The sequence below is a fragment of the Doryrhamphus excisus genome, linkage group LG15, assembly GCF_037039965.1.
Source record: "Doryrhamphus excisus strain RoL-2023G ecotype Guam linkage group LG15, RoL_Dexc_Guam_v1.1, whole genome shotgun sequence".
Taxonomy (NCBI): Eukaryota; Metazoa; Chordata; class Actinopteri; order Syngnathiformes; family Syngnathidae; genus Doryrhamphus; species Doryrhamphus excisus.
This window is the reverse complement of record NC_136371.1, coordinates 15,196,339-15,217,636: the sequence shown is the minus strand read 5'-3', so window position 1 is coordinate 15,217,636 and position 21,298 is coordinate 15,196,339. Positions and strand designations below refer to the sequence as shown.

Genomic DNA, 21,298 nt, shown 5'->3' with positions numbered 1-21,298 from the left:
TGCAAATTTCTTCGTTTTCCAAAGAAAAACACATTTTCATGCATTTCACAAAAATATGTTTCAATTTCACAAACATTTTTATCCATTTCACAAACAATTAAAATTAATCCGATGAGAGGCCTGCTATCAACAACTGTCAGTCCTCTGCATCAATCTCCTGGTATGGCTGCTAATCCAAGTTCATCATTTTATAAGGCTAATAGATTATTAGAAAACCCATCTAAAAATCGAAACTAAAACTAAAATCTCTTTCCATGCTGTTAACTACTCCCTTCAGAGAGCAGAACAAACTGGGTCTAACAAGGACACAAAAACGATGCACACTCACGTGAGCTGAAGTCTCACTTCTACACAAACTTAACTTTGACTTTTCAACATACTCTTATATATACCAAGTCTATATATATATATATATATATATTCATATACAGTGAAGAAAATAAGTATTTGAACACCCTGCTATTTTGCTATTTCTCCCACTTAGAAATCATGGAGGGGTCTGAAATTTTCATCGTAGGTGCATGTCCACTGTGAGAGAGATAAACTAAAAAGAAAAATCCAGAAATCACAATGCATGATTTTTTAACAATTTATTTGTGTGATACAGCTGCAAATAAGTATTTGAACACCTGTGTATCATCTAGAATTCTGACCCTGAAAGACCTGTTAGTCTGCCCATTAGAAGTCCACCTGCACTCCATGTATCATCCTGAATCAGATGCACCTGTTTGAGGTCGTTAGCTGCATAAAGACACCTGTCCACCCCATACAATCAGTAAGACTTTAACTTGTAACATGGCGAAGACCAAAGAGCTGTCCAAAGACACCAGAGACAAAATTGTACACCTCCACAAGGCTGGAAAGGGCTACGGAGCAATTACCAAGCAGCTTGGTGAAAAAAGGTCCACTGTTGGAGCTATCATTAGAAAATGGAAGAAGCTAAACATGACGGTCAATCTCAATCGGAGTGGAGCCCCATGCAAGATATCACCTCGTGGGGTCTCAATGATTCTAAGAAAGGTGAGGAATCAGCCCAGAACTACACGACAGGACTTGGTCAATGACCTGAAAAGAGCTGGGACCACCGTTTCCAAGGTTACTGTAGGTAATACACTAAGACGTCATGATGTGAAATCATGCATGGCACGAAAGGTTCCCCTGCTTAAACCAGCACATGTCAAGGCCCGTCTTAAGTTTGCATATGACCATTTGGATGATACAGAGGAGTCATGGGAGAAAGTTTTATGGTCAGATGAGACCAAAATAGAACTTTTTGGTCATAATTCCAATAAGCGTGTTTGGAGGAAGAAGAATGAAGAGTACAATCCGAAGAACACCATCCCTACTGTGAAGCATGGGGGTGGTAGCATCATGCTTTGGGGGTGTTTTTCTGCACATGGGACAGGACGAGTGCACTGCATTAAAGAGAGGATGACTGGGGCCGTGTATTGTGAGATTTTGGGGAACAACCTCCTTCCCTCTGTCAGAGCATTGAAGATGGGTCGTGGCTGGGTCTTCCAACACGACAACGACCCGAAGCACACAGCCAGGAAAACCAAGGAGTGGCTCCGTAAGAAGCATATCAAGGTTCTAGCATGGCCCAGCCAGTCTCCAGACCTGAACCCAATCGAAAATCTTTGGAGGGAGCTCAAACTCCGTGTTTCTCAGCGACAGCCCAGAAACCTGACTGATCTAGAGAAGATCTGTGTGGAGGAGTGGGCCAAGATCCCTCCTGCAGTGTGTGCAAACCTGGTGAAAAACTACAGGAAACGTTTGACCTCTGTAATAGCAAACAAAGGCTACTGTACCAAATATTAACATTCATTTTCTCAGGTGTTCAAATACTTATTTGCAGCTGTATCACACAAATAAATTGTTAAAAAATCATGCATTGTGATTTCTGGATTTTTCTTTTTAGTTTATCTCTCTCACAGTGGACATGCACCTACGATGAAAATTTCAGACCCCTCCATGATTTCTAAGTGGGAGAAATAGCAAAATAGCAGGGTGTTCAAATACTTATTTTCTTCACTGTATATACACCGTATTTTCTGGACTATAAGTCACACTTTTTTACTTAGGTTGGCTGTTCCTTGCTGCCATGTTACAAATAAAAGCTTGCCGGAAGCAAGAGGAATGTTTCCTTCCTTCTTGAAGAGCTAAAAGCTGTATTTCCCTCTGACATGTATGATTTTTAAAATATTTTTTGTCGTAAATGTACGACTTTATTCTCATTCTCATTTTCTCTTACATTTTTCAACTGTTATACTGATAAATTTACTTTTTTATAGTAATTTATAGTAAGTCCGTATTTTCCGGACTATAAGTCACACTTTTTTTTCATAGGCTGGCTGTTCCTGCGACTTATACTCCAGAGCGACTTATAAATGAAAAAAGTGTTTATGTTCCATAAACACTGGACACCTTTTGTGTTCATGTTTATTTTTTGTGTAGCTGAATAACCATTGTGTTAGCATATCTTACACCTATTCAGCCTGTTCTCTATTCTTTTATTGGTAGAACTTGCCTTCCAAGAGGACGTAATGTCTGTTTTGGTCAAGTAGTTTGGAAAATAAATTACCCGCAAAAAATGCCACTTATACTCCAGTGCAACTTATGTATGTTTTTTACCTAAATATGCACTTTTGACCTAGTGCAACTTATACTCTGGAGCGACTTATAGTCCAGAAAATACGGTACTTTGTAAAATAAAATTACAAATTTTTATAAATGTAAAATAAATTTGCGCTGTTACCCTGAAAGCCTTTAAATTGTGCGATCATTGACTACTTCTCCCATAGCAAGGTGCTCCAAAGAAGCAGGAAGACGGGCTAAATAGAAGCAGTAGCTATGGCGAGAGCAAAAGAGTGGCCATTATAGATGTGTGTGCATGTGCAGGTACTGCGTGCCGAGCTGGAGCTCACGCGGGGTAAGATGGACGAAGTGAGGGCTTTGGCGCAGGAGCTCATGACCACCAGGGGGGAGAACTGCCAAGCCCAGGTGGGACCCAAGCTGGAGCTTCTGAAGCAGAGATTTGACGCCGTTGCACAACGCATCGCCTCTGGACCGGTGGGGGACGACAACAACAACAGTTCAAGTGAACTCTGCTATTTTTGACATTTCTGATTTGACATTGAATTTAAATCTCAGACGGCAGCGTCAGCCAAAGAGCTGGAGCAGTACCACAGCGAAGCTCAGATCTGGTTGGATCTCCTGGAGGAGGAAGTGAAACAGGGGGAAAACCTCAAGGAAGAGGACTTCCAGGAAGACAAGGTCACTCAAAAAAGGGTGGAAATAATTGGCTTTTTTCATCCTGATGTGCCTGTTGGGCCTTTAAACAGACCTTTGTACGCACGTGTGTGTCCCTGTGTGTGTGTGTGTGTGTGTAGGACTGTGAAGAAGGTGCAGTGAAGGAGTTGTTGTTGAGAGGGGAGAATCTGCAGAAGAGAGCTCCAGATCAGGACAAAAGAGAACAGCTAAAACTAAAGCACAGGCAGCTCAGCAGCAAGTACAACAATGTCAAGGTAGCGCACACACTCACACACACACACACATCCATAAACATCATGAGAGAGGTTAATAAAAAAAAAAGAAAAAGAAAGTATAGACAATGTATAGAAGACCTACACCAAAAGTTTAGGAACATTTTCTCATTGTATTGTATGGGAAAGTGTCTACAGACTTTTGCATAATAAATATACAGTACATATACTTTATATTTATATATGTAATGGTAATGGTAATGGTTTTATTTCATTTGAACATGCATCAGATTACAATTGAGTGCAGCCCATAATCAGTTCCCAGTTCCACATGTCCAAAAGGAGTAGGAAGAAGCAAAGCTTATTAAATCCTACCCCTCCATCTGGTACTTTCAGTAACTTTCAGTAACTGTTAGATTTGTTCACTTCCTGCTTTCCATAATACAGTTGTATGTGTGTATACTACATGCACTTGCATGTGTCTGTGTGTGTGTGCAGGACCTGCGTGTGCTCAGGAACAAGAAAGCTCTGGCCATCGCACCGCAGTGGTACCAGTACCGCAGGAGGTCACATGACCTGATGTCCTGGCTGGACAATATCCAGCGGAGCGTTGATCAGCTCCCCGACCCTCCCGAGGGCGAGAGGGTCAAGGTGACGATGCACGCAACCATGAACGCACACACACACACACAATTGTACATCGGTAAATACAGTGGAAAGTGTTGAAGTCCACCCCGTTTATGTCGACAAACTTTGCCTCTGGACCACGTCGGCGGTTTGAGGGAGAAGGGGGCCCCCCTTGTTTATCCAACAACAGTTAAATAAAGTTTTAAACAATAACAAATGACTTTAAATGACATATCAGACTCTTTGAATGGATTTTGGCAGACCCTTAGCTTCCACTTCACAAGAAGAACTGTTATACAACCTCAGGACAAGCTGACCTCTTCTTTAGTCTAATGGGAGTCCACAGAAAGATTTATTCTACAATATAATTCTCTTCTTTGGGGGGTCCCCAAACCCCCAAAAACAACATAAATGGGTTCTACTGTACCAACACACACACAGCTGCACGTTTTCTTTTTTTTTTTACTTCTTCATCACCACGACCTTTAGGTGAAGCTCCCACATCTCTTTATGTGGTTACCATGGAAACACCCCACACCCACCCACCCACACTGTTCATCACCGCGCCTCCTGACTCTCCATGTTTGTTTTTTGCTTTCAGATGATCACTATGACATTTCGCTAAGCGGACGTCACACTCTGCTGTCCTTGCCGCCACTGAGATTCCTGGCTGGTTTCTTTTTTTTTTGTCCCCACACATAAACACACTCTCCATTTTTTCACACTCATCATCAAGTCAAATAAAGTCTCGCAAACATCCACGTTGAACACACAGTGGCCATTTTTTTTTCTGTCTGAATTTGTCTCACTTCCCTCTTTCGAGCCGCAAAACTGTCCAAAATAAATAAAAACACATTTCAAAATGACGCCCTCAATTGGTTTTCACCCACTAGGAAATTGGCACAGAGATGGCCCAGAAGAAGGAGGAGCTTAAGGAGTTGCAGGTTTTAGCCAATCAGCTCTCAGAGGCCGGAGCCGCCGCTCTAGTGGAGCCTCGGCAGATTCAGCTGAACACACGCTGGGCTGAGGTGGAGGGCCAGTTCTTACCCTTCCAGAGACGATGTGTGAGTTCCAGTAGGCACCACTTCCTCACTACGTTTGGACTAAACCATAATAACACCATTTTTTATTCTACGACACTGTGAGGAGCTGATGCTAACATGCTTTACTAACATTTACCATATAGCACCATATAGACAGTCACACAGAGTCTATACCAAGTTATAAATATATATAGTAAATCATATATTGCCTTGTCCCAAACCATCATATATAGAGGGCAAATATCATAATAAACATAATATAATTGTACTATCCATGCAAATATAGAATTACGGCAAGAGGGGATACATATCTGGACACATAAGCAATCATTTAATAATGTATTTATTATATGGGGACACTGTGTGTGTCATATAATATATAATAAATTAGCAGGGAAATGTATATTTGTGTATATGTATAAACACACACACTATGTTTGAAAAATCCTACATTTGTGTGATTGGCTTAAAAATAAATAAAGGTTAGTTTTTTGTATGGAAATAATGATTTTGTTTTTTACTGTAAATGCTAATTGGGCCATTAAATTACCTTTAAACGTTATCATTTCATAACAGATGAATGAATAATCTTAATAAATTATTAGTTCCAGTCAAAATATGTTTTTTAGAAATTTGAGCCTTTTTTTTAAAGTTAGGTTAGAGGGTTAGGGGTTAGAGGTTAAGGTTCGCGATAGGGTTTAGGGTTACGGGTTTAGACTCAGAGGAAAATGGTTAGAGGTTAGGGTTCGGGGTTCGTACAGTCAGTACTTTGGTCGCTCCCTCAGCGAAAATAGTACATAGTACCTCCTTTGATTTTCTTTACCACACATTCCACATGTTGAGTGTCCATGTGACAAAAGGTCTCACGTTTGAATCTCATGGGTTGCTGTGTCTGGTTCTGTGTCACCGCATGCCAACCAATGACATTGCAGCCTGCTGACATCACTGGGAATGTATGTATCCCTCCATCCAATCATCTGCACTCACCCACACGCGTCGCCGGGCCGGCCCTGATGCACGGCTTGGACAGATTGCATGTCTGACGTGACGGAGAAACCAACATTGACTTTATGACGTAAAAAAAAAAACCACTCTAATGTGGACGCTGCAGTGTTTCCGCCAATAACACTCCCGTGGAAGTGGTAGTCCACCGTGTCGTTATGCATTCTGTCCAAGTATGAAGAGGAATGATGAGAGGAAGGGAAACTGAAGGGAAGGGAACATCCAGTCCAGTGTATGTCAATATATGCTAAATATCTGATAGTACATTTGCCAAGTGCCATTAGAAAAGCCCTATGTTACAAGATATCAAACCAATACTAATATTTTGCAAATGGAATCAGTTTTTCTTGTAAATATATTTCACATCTTGACCTCCATTGGAGATTAAATTGGAGAATAAATGCCCTATGTGGAGTTTCCCTCTCCTATCATTATCTATATTACATTTTCTACCAATAACAATAATGTCAACTTAGTCCTGCTTAGTGATTAATCATTACTAACCCGTTTCTCTTCTGATTATTATGGATATAAGGAATACTGTCTGTCACAAGAACACTTTGTTTACCCTGATCCTGACCAATTCAGCATCATTGATGACAAAATAGTGTGAACGCTGAGGGGCGATAAGTTAGTCTTATGTTCCATTCCTATGACATAAGTCATACATGAACGCTGTCATACATGAAGGACAGTTGAATTCAAACAGGAGTAGATACAAGCGTTTCCAATGCCAGCTCTGGAGAGAATATTGTGCTTTTTTTTAATGACTTCAGTTAGCGTGGGTATAAACTTCCTTTATTTGGTGTTAAGTTGTTCGGGAGGGAGAGACAGACCGCTACACTGATTAGCTATTACTGTCCCTTTCATAGAAGAAGGTTAAGGGTTAGAGGTTAAGGTTTGTGATAGAGTTTAGGGTTGGGGTTACGGGTTTAGGCTCGGGTAGAGGGAAATGGTTAGAGGTTAGGTTTCGGGGTTCAGCATCATTGATGACAAAATAGTGTGAACACTGAGAGGCGACAAGTTGGTCTTACGCTCCATTTCTATGTCGACCATGTAAGTCATACATGAACGCTGTCATACATGAAGGACAGTTGAATTCAAACAGAAGTAGATACAAGCGTTTCCAATGCCAGCTCTGGAGAGAATGTTGTGCTTTTTTTTAATGACTTCAGTAAGCTGAGGGGGTCCAGTGGGTATAAATTTCCCTTTTCTGGTGTAAAGATGTTCAGGAGGGAGAGACAGACCGCTACACTGATTAGTTATTACTGTCCCTTTCATAGAAGAAGGTTAGGGGTTAGAGGTTAAGGTTTGTGATCGAGTTTAGGGTTGGGGTTACGGGTTTAGGCTTGGGTAGCGGCAAATGGTTAGAGGTTAGGTTTTGGGGTTGACAACATAGTGTGAACGCCGAGAGACGATAAGTTGGTCTTACGTTCCATTCCTATGACGACCGTCATAAGTCATACATGAACGCTGTCATACATGAAGGACAGTTGAATTCAAACAGGAGTAGATACAAGCGTTTCCAATGCCAGCTCTGGAGAGAAGGTTGTGCTTTTTTTTTAATGACTCCAGTCAGTGGGGGGTTCAGTGGGTATAAACTTCCCTTTTTTTGACAGACCGCTAGACTGATTATTACTGTCCCTTTCATAGGAGCAGGTACTTTTAAAAAGATTTTATGGTCACAGCATACGATCGTCTTGGATGCAGCCTATGTTGATTACTCCCCCTTCGGTCTAATTTAACTCTACTTTTCATTTTAGTTTGTCCTACTACGATCATAAGATTCTGCTTCACACTTGGGAGACACAGTGAAGGGGAAAAAAGTTAACAAACAAGAAGGAAAGTGACATTGTCCTTCCTCAGTGCACACCGTTCTTCCGATGCTCTTAACTAGATTTTTTTTGTGTAGTAATAATTTATGGGAGCGCAGACCGCCAGTATTTGCATGCTGTCTGTCAATGGTCATGCGTTACAGCTCTCTCAGCTTTCACTATTTTGATTGGCGTGATCAAGGTAAAAAATAGGAATGAGTGGTCTAGACGCTGTGGGCGCGGCAAGAAACTGTCTGGGAATTCCCAAATCAAGAGAGAATTGCTTAGATCATTTCAAAATACTTGGAAGTGTGTCCCGGATTAGTTTTTTTATCAGTTTTTTGTTCTGTGTGAATAAACACTCATTATATTTATTAAAATTGTTCCATTGTGTGTGTGTGTGTGTGTGTAGGACTACCTTGCAGAGCTACAAGCACTGTTACGTTCCGTGTCAGAGGCGGACTTCAAGCTGAATTCTCCGGAATACTGGCCAGCTGCGTATTACAACCTACCTCAACAAGAGAACTGCTTGAAGGTCGGTACTAAACCTGGTTTTGCAGCTTTGGGTCTAAAAGCCCGACTGAACCGAAAGTGCCCAAATGGCATGACCTTGACTACACACATGACTACACACAGGAAGTCAAAGTGAGTATCGACAAACTGCGAGCTCCAGTGGAGGCAGCTTTGGCCCGTAGGCAGGATGCGGCGTCCGGCACACGACCTCTGGAAGCGCAGCGGATCCAGGAGAGCGCTGCCCTCCTCCGAGCCAACTGGGATAAACTCAACAAGCTGCATAAGGACCGGCTGATGTAAGCTAGATCGGGCGTGGCAAATGCTGCTACTCGTGAGCACGAGTAATAACGCTGAATTATGTCCGTGTGCACTTGAAGGCGCTGGCAGGGCTGCAACTCCAAGTGGCAGAAGTTTGTTTCGGATCAGAGGGCACTTGAGGAGTGGCTTCATGAAGCAGAGGATGCCCTCAAGATGGCCGCGAGCGAACAAGCAGCACAAAAGCAGCACCTCAGGGTAACACACACACACGCATTTAGTAGTAGAAATAAGCGTTGCTTTTAATTGATATCCAATACAAGGTTTCAGGGGGGGTTATGATGTATTCTGGAGAATTATTGGGACTCTTTAAGAAGAATATATGTTGTCTGAAGAAGACTACAGTACATAGAATTCTGACATGCACTGAAGCGTGTCATCATTGAGCAAAGTACTGCAGTTGGTTATTATTGTTATGCGTTCATGCTCAAACACTCGATAGGACAGCTCAAGTCCAAAACTTGCACAGTCACTATTTTGAGTGCAGCCACCCTCAGTGCACTGTATGTCCTCAACGACCTGATAGGACAGAATCTAGTCCACGGGTAGGCAAATATTTTGACTCGGGGGTGGGGGGGATTAGAGTTAACAAAATTGTCCTGGGGGCCAGAACATACATTTAACACACACACACTATTTTTATGCTTATAATTTTCTTTGAATTATTTGTCTAATTTTATCAGTAAAAGTGTTATACTACGTTCTCATGTCAGGAGCACTTTAAACATCAGACCACATTCAGACCAAAAGAACCCTTTTGTCTAGCTCCCATCAGTGGCGTCATTAGGCCTATTTTAGGGGGAATGACCCCCCCCCCCAAAAAATGTTCTTAAGCCCCCCCAAATATTCATTCATTCATTCATTTTCTACCGCTTATCCTCACAAGGGTCGAGGGGGTGCTGGAGCCTATCCCAGCTGTCTTTGGGTGAGAGGCCTAGTACACCCTGGACTGGTGGCCAGCCAATCACAGGGCACATATAGACAAACAACCATTCACACTCACATTCATTTGGAGTCGCCAATTAACCTAGCATCAAGTATCCAATAACGTTCTCTGATGCTCACAGCTTCTAGGCCAGGGGTGTCCAAAATGCCTGGGGTGGGGTGCCGAGGGGGGGTCCCGATGCATGCATGTTCAAACATTTTGGTCGACATAAAATGTGAGCCGCAAGCATGAAACCACAACCGCAACTTAACGACTATCGAGTTACGCAGCTTTAAAACCTGCATAGGCACTTCCTGTTCAGTGCAAAGTAAGCAACTCACAAAATTTTGTCCAAAAGCTTTATTGTCATTGTTGCTAAGAACATGCAACAAAAGTAGCAGATCTGTTAGTGTAAAATATTGAATGAAAACATGAATATTTTGATAAAAATATGGACGCAAGTAAATACGCTAAAAATACCGTATGTATGCTGGTGCCTATAACAAAAAAAGCTAAAAGACCAATCACAGGGCACATATAGACAAACAACCATTCACACTCACATTCATACCTATGGACAATTTGGAGTGGCCAATTAACCTAGCATGTTTTTGGAATGTGGGAGGAAACCGGAGTACCCAGGGAAAACCCACGCATGCACAGGGAGAACATGCAAACTCCACACAGAGATGGCCGAGGGTGGGATTGAACTCGGGTCTCCTAGCTGTGAGGTCTGCACGCTAATCACTTGACCGCCGTGCAGCCCATCAGACCATATCAAACTATGTAATTTAATTTTACATTTTTTTGTTTTTTTTTTTACTAATTTGTATGTTAAAAGTTGAAATACTACAAAAAAAAGAGTTGAAATACTTAGAAAGCAACTGGTGGGCCGGATTCAAACACTTGGTGGGCCCCGGGCCGTAGTTTGCCCACCCCTGCTCTAGTCTCAAGCTATGCAAAGGATAGGATACACGCATGCAAGGAAATGCAATACCATGTATTGACTATGTATGACTACCGGTACAGTATACTTCATGAAAAGTACAAAGGGAAGTATTCCATTTAAGACGCAGGACTTGATTTTTCCAGTCCACAATCTGTTCGACACAATTTTGACCCGGCTTCAAGGTCTGACAGATTGCTGTTCAATGCCGGAGCAGGAACCCTATTGATTTTTCATGACGCCCTGCAAGGATCAAAAGAAACTGTGTCACACATGCTCAGATCACTTAGTGCGCGACTGTGATCAACTTCCTCTTTTTTTTTAGCACCAGCAGGGATGCATAAGAGACCATCTGCTAAGTGCTACCTGAAACACAGGTAGCACACAGGTTGGAATACATTGATCGGCATCTCAATGTCCAACTTCCCAACACAGAAGAAAAAACTTTAGTATCTAGGTCTTCATACAGTACATCCCTAGTAAATCCGCAAGTAATTGATACGCCCTTAAAAATGTCTATTTCGAACACACGGCTTGCCCCCCCGCCCCCCCCAAAACCTCCTCCTGGCTGATGTTGACATTCTCCTCCAATTTTGACGACTATTGTAACCATTGTTACAATCGATTATTATTATTGTTACTATTATAACTATTGTTACAATAACTATAAAAGCCATCTTCACTCACTAAATGTACTGCAAAAAAGGTCAGTAAGGATAATTCATAATGCCGCCTACAGAGAACATACTAACTTCTTATTTCTAAAATCACAAATACTTCCACTTGCTGATATAGTTAATCTTCAAACAGCTAAAATAATGCATAAGGCTAAAAATAACCAATTAGCTAAAAATGTCATCCAATACTTCTCTACAAGAGAGGAGAAATATGATCTCAGGGAAGAACTACATTTGAAACACTTATATGCTAGGACTACGTTAGCGTTAGCATAGCATTTCAGTATGTGGAATCAAACTATGGAATGGATTGAGTAAGGAAATCAAACAATGCACAACGATGAGCCAATTCAAGAAACAATACAAGCAGTTGATGTTTGCCAAATACAAGGATGAAGAGTCTTGAACCAGTCATGATGTGCTATATATATCACTATATTGACACTTACTATGGTACCGATTATGTCATTGGATGCTCATATCACCTCCTACTTCGGTATGTGACAAAAATTAAATTAAATTAAATTAAATAAAAAAAAATATTATATTAGGAAAAGCAGGAAGTGAACAAATGTAACAATTACTGATTGTAAAAGTACCAGATGGAGGGGTAGGATTTAATAAGCTTTGCTTCTTCCTACTCCTTTTGGACATGTGGAACTGGGAACTGATTATGGGATGCATTCAATTGTAATTGTACGCTTGACAAAAACCTGTACTAATATTTAACATGGATTACCGCCTTAGGGTGAATGAGATGTGTTATTCATGGAAAAAGCTCAAAGTAAACATTCAAGAAATGATTTATTTTAACCATTTGTGTCTGCTTTTGTAGGACCTGACAGAAGCCATCCCGATACAGGAAGTGGTGTTGAACCGTGTGACCTCCACAAGCGAGGACATCAGCCAAATGAGTACCCCAGACGATGCCTCCCGCCTTCGAGCGCAGCTTCAGTTCCTAACCGCTCGCTGGGCTCACGTCTGCCAGCAGCTCAACGAGCGCAAGAGAAGGTGGGTTCGGGCAGGGGCTGGGTGGGGATGGCATTGTTGTCAGTGGGGTGGGACTGGACCTGCTGTCCTGGTGCGGGGGGGTCCTTTGCGGGTGGTTTTGGGCCCGTGGGGTGTTGCAACTGGCCTGGCCTTAGGGGTGGCTGTCCCCTGTCCCACTGTTGCCCCCTGTAGCCTCTGGCCGGGCTGCTCTGTGTATCGTTCCTGAGGGTGGGTGTTCTGGGTCGCCCCATCCAAAAAAAAAAATCAACAGTCACTCTTATTGTTGATTCAAAATCAGAGGATATCGTCAACATCAAGATAGCAGGCAGCTTTAAAGGGGGAGGTGCAAGACTTGTGTCAAACATCAAAAATGGGCATTTTTATGTCATTTGTGGGTGGAATCTGCTTTAAAGTCATTCATTTTAATCCTTGAAATTACATTTTACATATTTTACAAATGTCTCCTGCCTTCTTTTTGGTGCTTTTAATTCACATGCTGTCATTTGTTTACATAAACACATACCACTCATCCTGCCCTGAAGGTCAGCGGAGCAGCACGCGACAGCAGCACAGCTGCAGGAGACTGTGGGTTCGATGCTGGGCTGGCTGAACAAAGCCGATAGCGTCCTGGCCATCCCTCTGCAACCCGCCGAGCCTCAACACCTGAGAGACACTTTGGGCAAAGTGCAGGTATTGTCAACATCACAGCATGTTACCCGCACTGCACGATTCCATTTACCATACAGGAGAATGTACTGTTTATATTTGTGTGTGTGTGTGTGTGTACATGTACTATGTATTAGGGCCACATAAAACTAAATACCGTATTTTCTAGACTACAAGTCGCTCCGGAATATAACTCGCACAATGCCAAAAATGCATAATTAGGTAGAAAAAAAACATACTAGAGTATAAGTCGCATTTTTTGCAGGTAATTTATTTTCCAAACTACTTGACCAAAACAGACATTACGTCCTCTTGGAAGGCAAGTTCTAACAATAAAAGAATAGAGAACAGGCTGAATAGGTGTAAGATACGTATGCTAACACAATGGTTATTCAGCTACACAAAAAATAAACATGAACACAAAAGGTGTCCAGTGTTTATGGAACATAAACACTTTTTTTCATTTATAAGTCGCTCTGGAGTATAAGTGGCAGGAACAGCCAACCTATGAAAAAAAGTGCGACTTATAGTCTGGAAAATACGGTAATTAAAAAAAATTAAAATAGTTGTAAATTTGCTATAAAAAAGTAAATTTATGAGAAAACTGTTGGAAAAAAAATTAAGAGAAAGTGAGAATGAGAATAAAGTCGTACATTTACAACAAAAAATATGAAAAAAATATTTAAAAAATCATACATGTCAGAGGGAAATACAGCTTTTAGCTCTTCAGGAAGGAAGGAAAAATTCCTCTTGCTTCAAGCAAGCTTTTATTTGTAACACAGCCGCAAAAAACAGCAGTTGAGCACAAACAGATTAGCAAGTCTAGCTAACAGACATAACAATTTACAGCCGACATCACGCATGAATACGACATCAGAGAATTAAAGCAGAGCCAATTGCGATTTTTTTTTTCGAGGACGCCTTTACAACATTTCAAAGTCATTTCCGCCAAACAAAAATGGACTGCACATTAATCCCTGAGGTACACCACTTTTGCATTTTCAACTAAGTTGTGCACTTGCAGTTCAACTCAAAGTGTCTCTGTCATGTAGATGTATTACTATTTTGAGAAGCCAAACTCTTAACTTAGTTATTGGGAGCCCCAAGAGCAGAGCTTCGTTTCTCATCACCGAAATCCACCCAGAACTGGACTCACTGGACCGAGTGGTGGCTAAGTCCTGTGACTTAGCTTTGCAGATTATGTCCACCTACCTCCTTGTTTTGCCACCAGTCATCAGCCTGGGAGATAAACCAGGAACTACAATAATGTGCATGATGATGAGGATTCGATGCTTCAGTTCTTGTCTTCTTTGACATACATGAGCTTCTTGTCAGGCGTGTGTGGAAGAACTTCCCGGCAAGAAAGCGGCGGTGGAAGACCTGAACATACGACACCGACAGGTTCCTGCCGACAAACAAAAAGACATCAGAATCATCAATACCCGCTGGGAGAAGGTGAATTCTGGGAATTCTCATGAGAATTCAGTTCATGCGTTCCAGGTGTAATCGACACTGAGATTATCACTTAGGTGTCCAAGACTCTGCCTGAACGTCTGCTGGAGATCGAGAGTCTACTGCGGGAACTGGAGGGGCTTCAGTGTCACTTGGACAGTCTGTCAGGCTGGGTGTCCAGAACCAGAACCCAGCTGGAGCACAGTCCAGAAGAGCCCCCGCAAAGTGTAAGATGCATACACACAAACACACACACAAACACACACACACACACGTGTTGACCTATTTGCCTTTGCTGTGGCAGCTCATCGAGGAAGTGCAAGTCAAGCAACCTGAAGTTGAGTCGGTTCTTGAGCGAGCGGATCAACTCTACAAAGACGTTCCTCCGAGTCAGTCAGAGAAGGTGCGCCAATCAAACCCAACATGCGTATTTTATATGCATTCGATCCATTACTAATTGATACTCTCATAAAAATGTCTATTTTTGACACACGACTTGGATAACCTTTGCAATGTTTAAGTACTCATCACTAATGAATGATAATGGTAACAGCAGAAAGGACACGTACCAGCAAATACAAATACACGGTGTAGACATTGAAATACATTTCTGGGGATCACCATAGATAAAAATATGATCTGTAAACCTCATATTACAAATATACAACATAAGGTGGCCAGAAATATTTCAATATTGAACAAAGCAAAATTTGTTCTCAATCAGAAATCACTCCACACTCTTTATTGCTCTCTGGTTCTACCATATCTTACTTATTGTGTGGAAATATGGGCTAATAACTGTAAAAGCCATCTTCACTCGCTAAATGTACTGCAAAAAAGGTCGGTAAGGATAATTCATAATGCCGCCTACAGAGAACATACTAACTCCTTATTTCTAAAATCACAAATACTTCAACTTGCTGATATAGTTCATCTTCAAACAGCTAAAATAATGCATAAGGCTAAAAATAACCAATTAGCTAAAAATGTCATCCAATACTTCTCTACAAGAGAGGAGAAATATGATCTCAGGGAAGAACTACATTTGAAACACTTATATGCTCGGACTACGTTAGCGTTAGCATAGCATTTCAGTATGTGGTATCAAACTATGGAATGGATTGAGTAAACCTGGACCTTGTAAGGTCTACCAGGCAGTTGATGTTTGCTAAATACAAGGATGAAGAGTCTTGAACCAGTCATGATGTGCTATATATATCACTATGTTGACACTTACTATGGTAAATTAAATTAAATTAAATTAAATTAAATTAAAAATTAGGAATTATATCAGGAAAGCAGGAAGTGAACAAATGTAACAGTTACTGATTGTAAAAGTACCAGATGGAGGGGTAGGATTTAATAAGCTTTGCTTCTTCCTACTCCTTTTGGACATGTGGAACTGGGAACTGATTATGGGATGCACTCCCAATAAGAATAATCTAATGCATGTTCAAATGGAATAAAACCATTACCATTACCATAATGTAAGATGATCCATGAATATAGAGGAACCGGCAGCCAGATCCTTGACTGAACCACATTTGAGAGGACCTCGGCAGGCCATAACGTGTGTTTGTCTGGGACAGGTGAAGTACATGAAGATGAGAGAAGACTGGACGGTCATCATGGAGCTGTTACGGCAGCATCAGGAGAGGAAAAACCTGCTCGTGGCCAAGAAAGCCAGTAAGTCATTCAAGTCAAGTGGTAAAATTTCCTGGGTTGTAAAAACTTGACCATACCCGTACTGTATCTTACAAATACAGTACAAAGTAGTTATTTTTTAACATTGCAACATTGACAGTATGTGTGTTGCAGATGAAATGTTGACCGGTAGTTCCCAGGCTGAGTCTGCAGCCCTGGCACAGTTCAACAAGTCTTGGGCAGAGCTCACGGACTGGCTGACCATGCTGGACAACATGGTGCAGAACAAGCGAGTGGTGGTGGCCGACCTGGACGACATCAATGACAACATTGACCAGCTTAAGGTGACTGCATGTCGGTGCTGCCTTGGTTATGAAAAATGTCAAAATGTACCCAGGATGTCTTGTTTCAGTAGGCGGTTACTAATGTGCTACAGCTAGCACCTAGCGAGAAATGTACTATGTGTGTAAAGTCCTCATTTTTACCTGTTGTAATTATGGGAGATTGCCAAATAAATGTAAATGCTAACAATTCTAGTAGCTAGCATGCTAGATTAACAGTGTACATTTTGATAACACGAGAACATCTCTTTTTTCAATAGACAGTTGCCAAAGTGCTAAATCTCAATATTGTATACAAAATGCTAAAGCTAGCACCTAGCATTAAGAAAAGCACAATGTACATAAAAGCCCTGACTTCCACATATTTTAATATTTGGGAGATTCACAAAGAAATATTAATGCTAATAATGCTAGTGTGTAGCTTGCTAACATTTACCACCCCAGCAACCTGTTTGGCTACGTTGTGATAACATGGGAACATCTCTTGCTTCAATAGACAGTTTTATTTTTTATTTATTTATTTTTTTAATAGACAGTTTTAGAGGTGCTAAATCTCAATGTGATATGCAAACCGCTAAAATGCTAAAGCTAGCACCTAGCATTAAGAAAAGCACAATGTACATAAAAGCCCTAACTTCCACATATTTTAATATTTGGCAGATTAACAAAGAAATATCAATGCTAATAATGCTAGTGTGTAGCATGCTAACATTTACCACCCCAGCAACCTGTCTGGCTACATTGTGATAACATGGGAACATCTCTTGCTTCAATAGACAGTTGTAGACGTGCTAAATCTCAATGTGATATGCAAAATGCTGAAATGCTAAAGCTAGCATCTGACATGAAGAAAAGCAAAATGTACATAAAAGTCCTAACTTCCACATATTTTAATATTTGGGAGATTAACAAAGAAATATCAATGCTAATAATGCTAGTGTGTAGCATGCTAACATTTACCACCCCAGCAACTTCTCTGACTACATTGTGATAACATGGGAACATATCTTGCTTCAATAGACAGTTGTAGACGTGCTAAATCTCAATGTGATATGCAAACATGGTAAGATGCTAGAGCTAGCACTTAGCATTAAGGAAAGCACAATGTACATAAAAGCCCTTACTTCCACATATTTTAATATTTGGGAGATTCACAAAGAAATATTAATGCTAATAATGCTAGTGGGTAGCATGCTAACATTTACCACCCCAGCAACATGTCTGGCTGCATTGTGATAGCATGGGAACATCTCTTGCTTCAATAGACAGTTGTAGATGTGCTAAATCCCAATGTGATATACAAAGTGCTAAAATGCTAAAGCTAGCATCTGACATTAAGAAAAGCAAAATGTACATACAAGTCCTAACTTCCACATATTTTAATATTTGGGAGATTCACAAAGAAATATCAATGCTAATAATGCTAGTGGGTAGCATGCTAACATTAACCACCCCAGCAACCTGTCTGGCTACATTGTGATAGCATGGGAACATCTCTTGCTAAAATGGTAAAGCTAGCATCAAGAAAAAGCACAATGTACATGAAAATCATAACTTATTACATATCACATATCTTATCACATATTTTAATTCCCAGCGAAATTTAATCGTTAATGCTAGTAATTTGCATGCTTGTGCTAAGTGCTAAATCTCAGTAGTGTGAGTATGCTAACATCAGCACCTTGCAAAAGTAGGATGATAAACGTAAAATCCTAACTTTGGGAAATTTTGGGAGATTCCCAATGAAATGTGAAAGATAATGATAGCTAAGAAATGAACACAAATCACATGTCATTTTTCATGGGTTCAGGCATCTTTGCAGGAGCTGGATCAGCGGCGCCCTCTTCTGGACAGACAGGTCACTGCGGCCCAGAACCTAAAAAACAAAACCAGCAACCAGGACACACGCAACGCTATCACTGAGCGCAGTAAGTCTCTCACAAACACACTGGTTATATAAGTACTAAATATTTATTATTATAATAAATAATCTCAAAAAGTTGGTCGGGACGAGAACGCATAGCAGCTAACGCTCCATGAAACGTTTAGTTGACCGCCTTCAGACCCACTGGGAGGATTCTCAGGCCAAAGTGTTGGGAAGAAGCAAGCATCTGCATAGCATGCTGCAGGACTCCACCGAGTGGCTGGACTCCAAGCAGAGGGTGGATGTTCTCATCAAGCGGGCCAGCGAGAGGCTGGAGTCCTGGCAGGAGGTCACCTATACCGTGGATGCTCTCACGAGACAGAACGCTGAGCTCAAGGTGTGCTGAATTCAAAGCTCAACCACCTCCCATCTGTGTGGCGTTTATCATCTTTCCTTACTTTGCTTGCCTCTCAGCACTTCGCCAGCGACCTTCGGCAGTGGCAGGGTCAAGTGGATGAGACCAATGCGTTGGCCGATAAACTTCTGACACGTTACGCCGATGACGACACGCATAAAGTGACCCAGGTTAACGACAACATGGTGGCTGTCTGGACACACGTCAACAAGCGGTGCGTGCTGTTTTTTTTTTGGTTTTTTATGCAGTCACACCATGTTAACAAGCAAACACAACTTTGTTGAAAATGCAAAAGTGGTGTACCTCAGGGATCAATATGCAGTCCATTTTTGTTTGACGGAAATGACTGTGATGCGTTTGTGATCCAGTGTTTCAGACAGAGAGGCAGCACTGGAAGCGGCCCTGAAGTTGCTGCAGCAGTTCTACCTAGACCTGGACAAGTTCCTCAACTGGCTGACAGAGGCCGAGACGACGTGTAATGTTCTAATAGACGCCACCAACAAGGAGAGGCTGACCGAGAAGCCCGAGGCGGCCAGGAATCTTCTGGCACAGTGGAAGGTGGGACTCTGGTAACTGGTTCTTTCTGCAGCCTGAGGAAGGAACAGCAGACAAAAACCAGATAAATTTGGCGCTACCTGTTAGTCCTCGCTCATGAATACATTATAATTGGACTGCATGTGTAACCCGGCCCTTTAACATCTCATATCAACATATTAACGACTAGCAACAAAGCTAAGGAAGAGACTTACAGGGAGAAGCTTTCAAAAAGATGTGGTTAAAAAACACGGTAAGCTTTTGCGTCTTAACATAACCTAACCGTGATGCCTTCAAGAAACGCAGTGACAAAAATCATGACCAAAAAATATTATCAATAACAGAGACCCAATGCAGGTGCTGCTGTGGACCCCCTCCCCCGTCTAAAAGCACTTACAGGCGACTTGTTGGTGACATTTAAAAAAAATCACAGAGAAGCAATTTTAGTCACTTTTTGCTTTCCAAAGCGTCCATTACAACTTCATGCACATGCATCATAGCTAATTATGCAAATTAGCTAATGTCACCATTATGCCCTCCCTACCAATCTTGATCCATTGCAATGCCTGGTACAACTAAAGGTACATTTGTTTTTTATGAACAAAAATAGCTCATTTTTACATCAGTAGCTGTAGCATTGTACTGCCAAAAAAATCAAATCCAAATATAATAAATAAGTTCATACAGTACTTTCAAGCCAAATGCTTTTTGCAAAGGTGTTCCTTCCAAGCAGTCATCAGTGAAATGATCACTGCAAATAACAGAAGTCGAGTTGGGCGGCCATCTTTGTCTCATTCTGCTCCGTCCAGTGGGGTTCTATGAACATCCAGCAGCAACACAATGTCGACCATCTCCCTTGAGAAGCCTTTGTTTACTCGGCTTTAGCTAAGACGTGTCACAACGATGATGTCCCTTCCAGAAATGAGACCAAGCTGCCAGCTTGTTTGTTTATTTTTTTGCTAATTTATGTTTTGCTTTCAAAAACTGAACAATGTAGAACAAAATGACAAACAATCTATAACATACTTAAGCAAAGTTAATGAATCCTGTCAGGGACACTTTCAACTCAAACATGTCCATTTTGGTTCCATCTCCAAGTCTTGACTCGCTGCCCTGACTTGGCATGACAGGAATGCTGACATGGCACCATGGGGAGATCTGATTGGCCGCTTAGGGATCACATGCAGAAAAGAAAGAACCCACTGATATGTGGGTGTTAAAGTGAAGCCTCTGTTCCGCACTGAACACATTTTGACTTTTGACCCACACACATTCTGGTGGAACGTCACAATCGGACGACACACACACACACACACACACACTGTATGATATACTATATATATATGAAGTTGTTTTCAAATGTATGCTTTTCCACATATGCTTGTCACACTTGTATGCACCGCCGAGACGGTCTTCTGTGCCCAATTAGAACGGCGGATTGCAGCACAGCCTCGTGTCCCGGGAGCACACACTCGCACACACGCATGCACGCACACACGCACGCACGCATGCTCCAGCACTGCAGGCAGATAACATTTAATTGGAAAAGGAGTACTCGTAGTTAGAGGCATCCTTTCAAGTTGTCGCATCATCCTCTTCTGGCTCTCCGTCTCGCTGTTTAAGTCTTCCTTCATTTCGCTTCCCTTCCTGTCCACATCTCACTCACACACACACACACACACACACACACATATACGTCTCAACAGATGGCATTGTTTCACGATGAGAGCTAATCTTCCGGAACGACAAGACACATAAGACGGTACAGCTCGTTCCTGTTTACATGCGGGCCTCCTGACTTTTCTTCCTGGATGCTGCGGAGAAAGGTCTACCGGGTCCAGGTCGGCAAAGGCAGTAAAACTCTTCTCTTTTGCTTCCAAAAGTCTTCGTACTTTCTATTAACAGCTTGCACCTCTTTGCGGTGGAGACCCCTTTTCTGTGGCTCTGATGAAAAATGTACAGTTTGCTTGCATTGGTCCTTTATCCAGACAGGAATGCAATCTTTATTGCTTTTTAAAAACTGAAATTGGTGCACAAGTTGGAATGAA

At 41.6% G+C, this 21,298-nt stretch overlaps 1 protein-coding gene across 14 annotated transcripts in view; it reads left to right on the top strand.

Annotated features, from left to right (window-relative positions):
- dmd (dystrophin) overlaps positions 1 to 21,298 on the top strand; it is a 185,484-nt gene that overhangs the window by 111,138 nt on the left and 53,048 nt on the right. For 9 of the 14 annotated variants that reach the window (XM_058052498.2, XM_058052496.2, XM_058052502.2 and 6 more), the window contains 20 exons: positions 2,899 to 3,069; positions 3,151 to 3,273; positions 3,390 to 3,524; positions 3,981 to 4,133; positions 5,003 to 5,173; positions 6,085 to 6,105; positions 8,381 to 8,503; positions 8,605 to 8,777; positions 8,859 to 8,994; positions 12,180 to 12,355; positions 12,877 to 13,024; positions 14,336 to 14,455; positions 14,530 to 14,679; positions 14,757 to 14,855; positions 16,042 to 16,138; positions 16,271 to 16,440; positions 18,248 to 18,365; positions 18,487 to 18,698; positions 18,776 to 18,930; positions 19,085 to 19,274. In XM_058052498.2, the coding sequence (XP_057908481.2) occupies positions 2,899 to 3,069; positions 3,151 to 3,273; positions 3,390 to 3,524; positions 3,981 to 4,133; positions 5,003 to 5,173; positions 6,085 to 6,105; positions 8,381 to 8,503; positions 8,605 to 8,777; positions 8,859 to 8,994; positions 12,180 to 12,355; positions 12,877 to 13,024; positions 14,336 to 14,455; positions 14,530 to 14,679; positions 14,757 to 14,855; positions 16,042 to 16,138; positions 16,271 to 16,440; positions 18,248 to 18,365; positions 18,487 to 18,698; positions 18,776 to 18,930; positions 19,085 to 19,274 (2,841 nt within the window). The remainder of the gene's footprint in view (positions 1 to 2,898; positions 3,070 to 3,150; positions 3,274 to 3,389; positions 3,525 to 3,980; positions 4,134 to 5,002; positions 5,174 to 6,084; positions 6,106 to 8,380; positions 8,504 to 8,604; positions 8,778 to 8,858; positions 8,995 to 12,179; positions 12,356 to 12,876; positions 13,025 to 14,335; positions 14,456 to 14,529; positions 14,680 to 14,756; positions 14,856 to 16,041; positions 16,139 to 16,270; positions 16,441 to 18,247; positions 18,366 to 18,486; positions 18,699 to 18,775; positions 18,931 to 19,084; positions 19,275 to 21,298) is intronic. The other 5 variants (XM_058052507.2, XM_058052503.2, XM_058052501.2 and 2 more) reach the window with 1 other exon arrangement.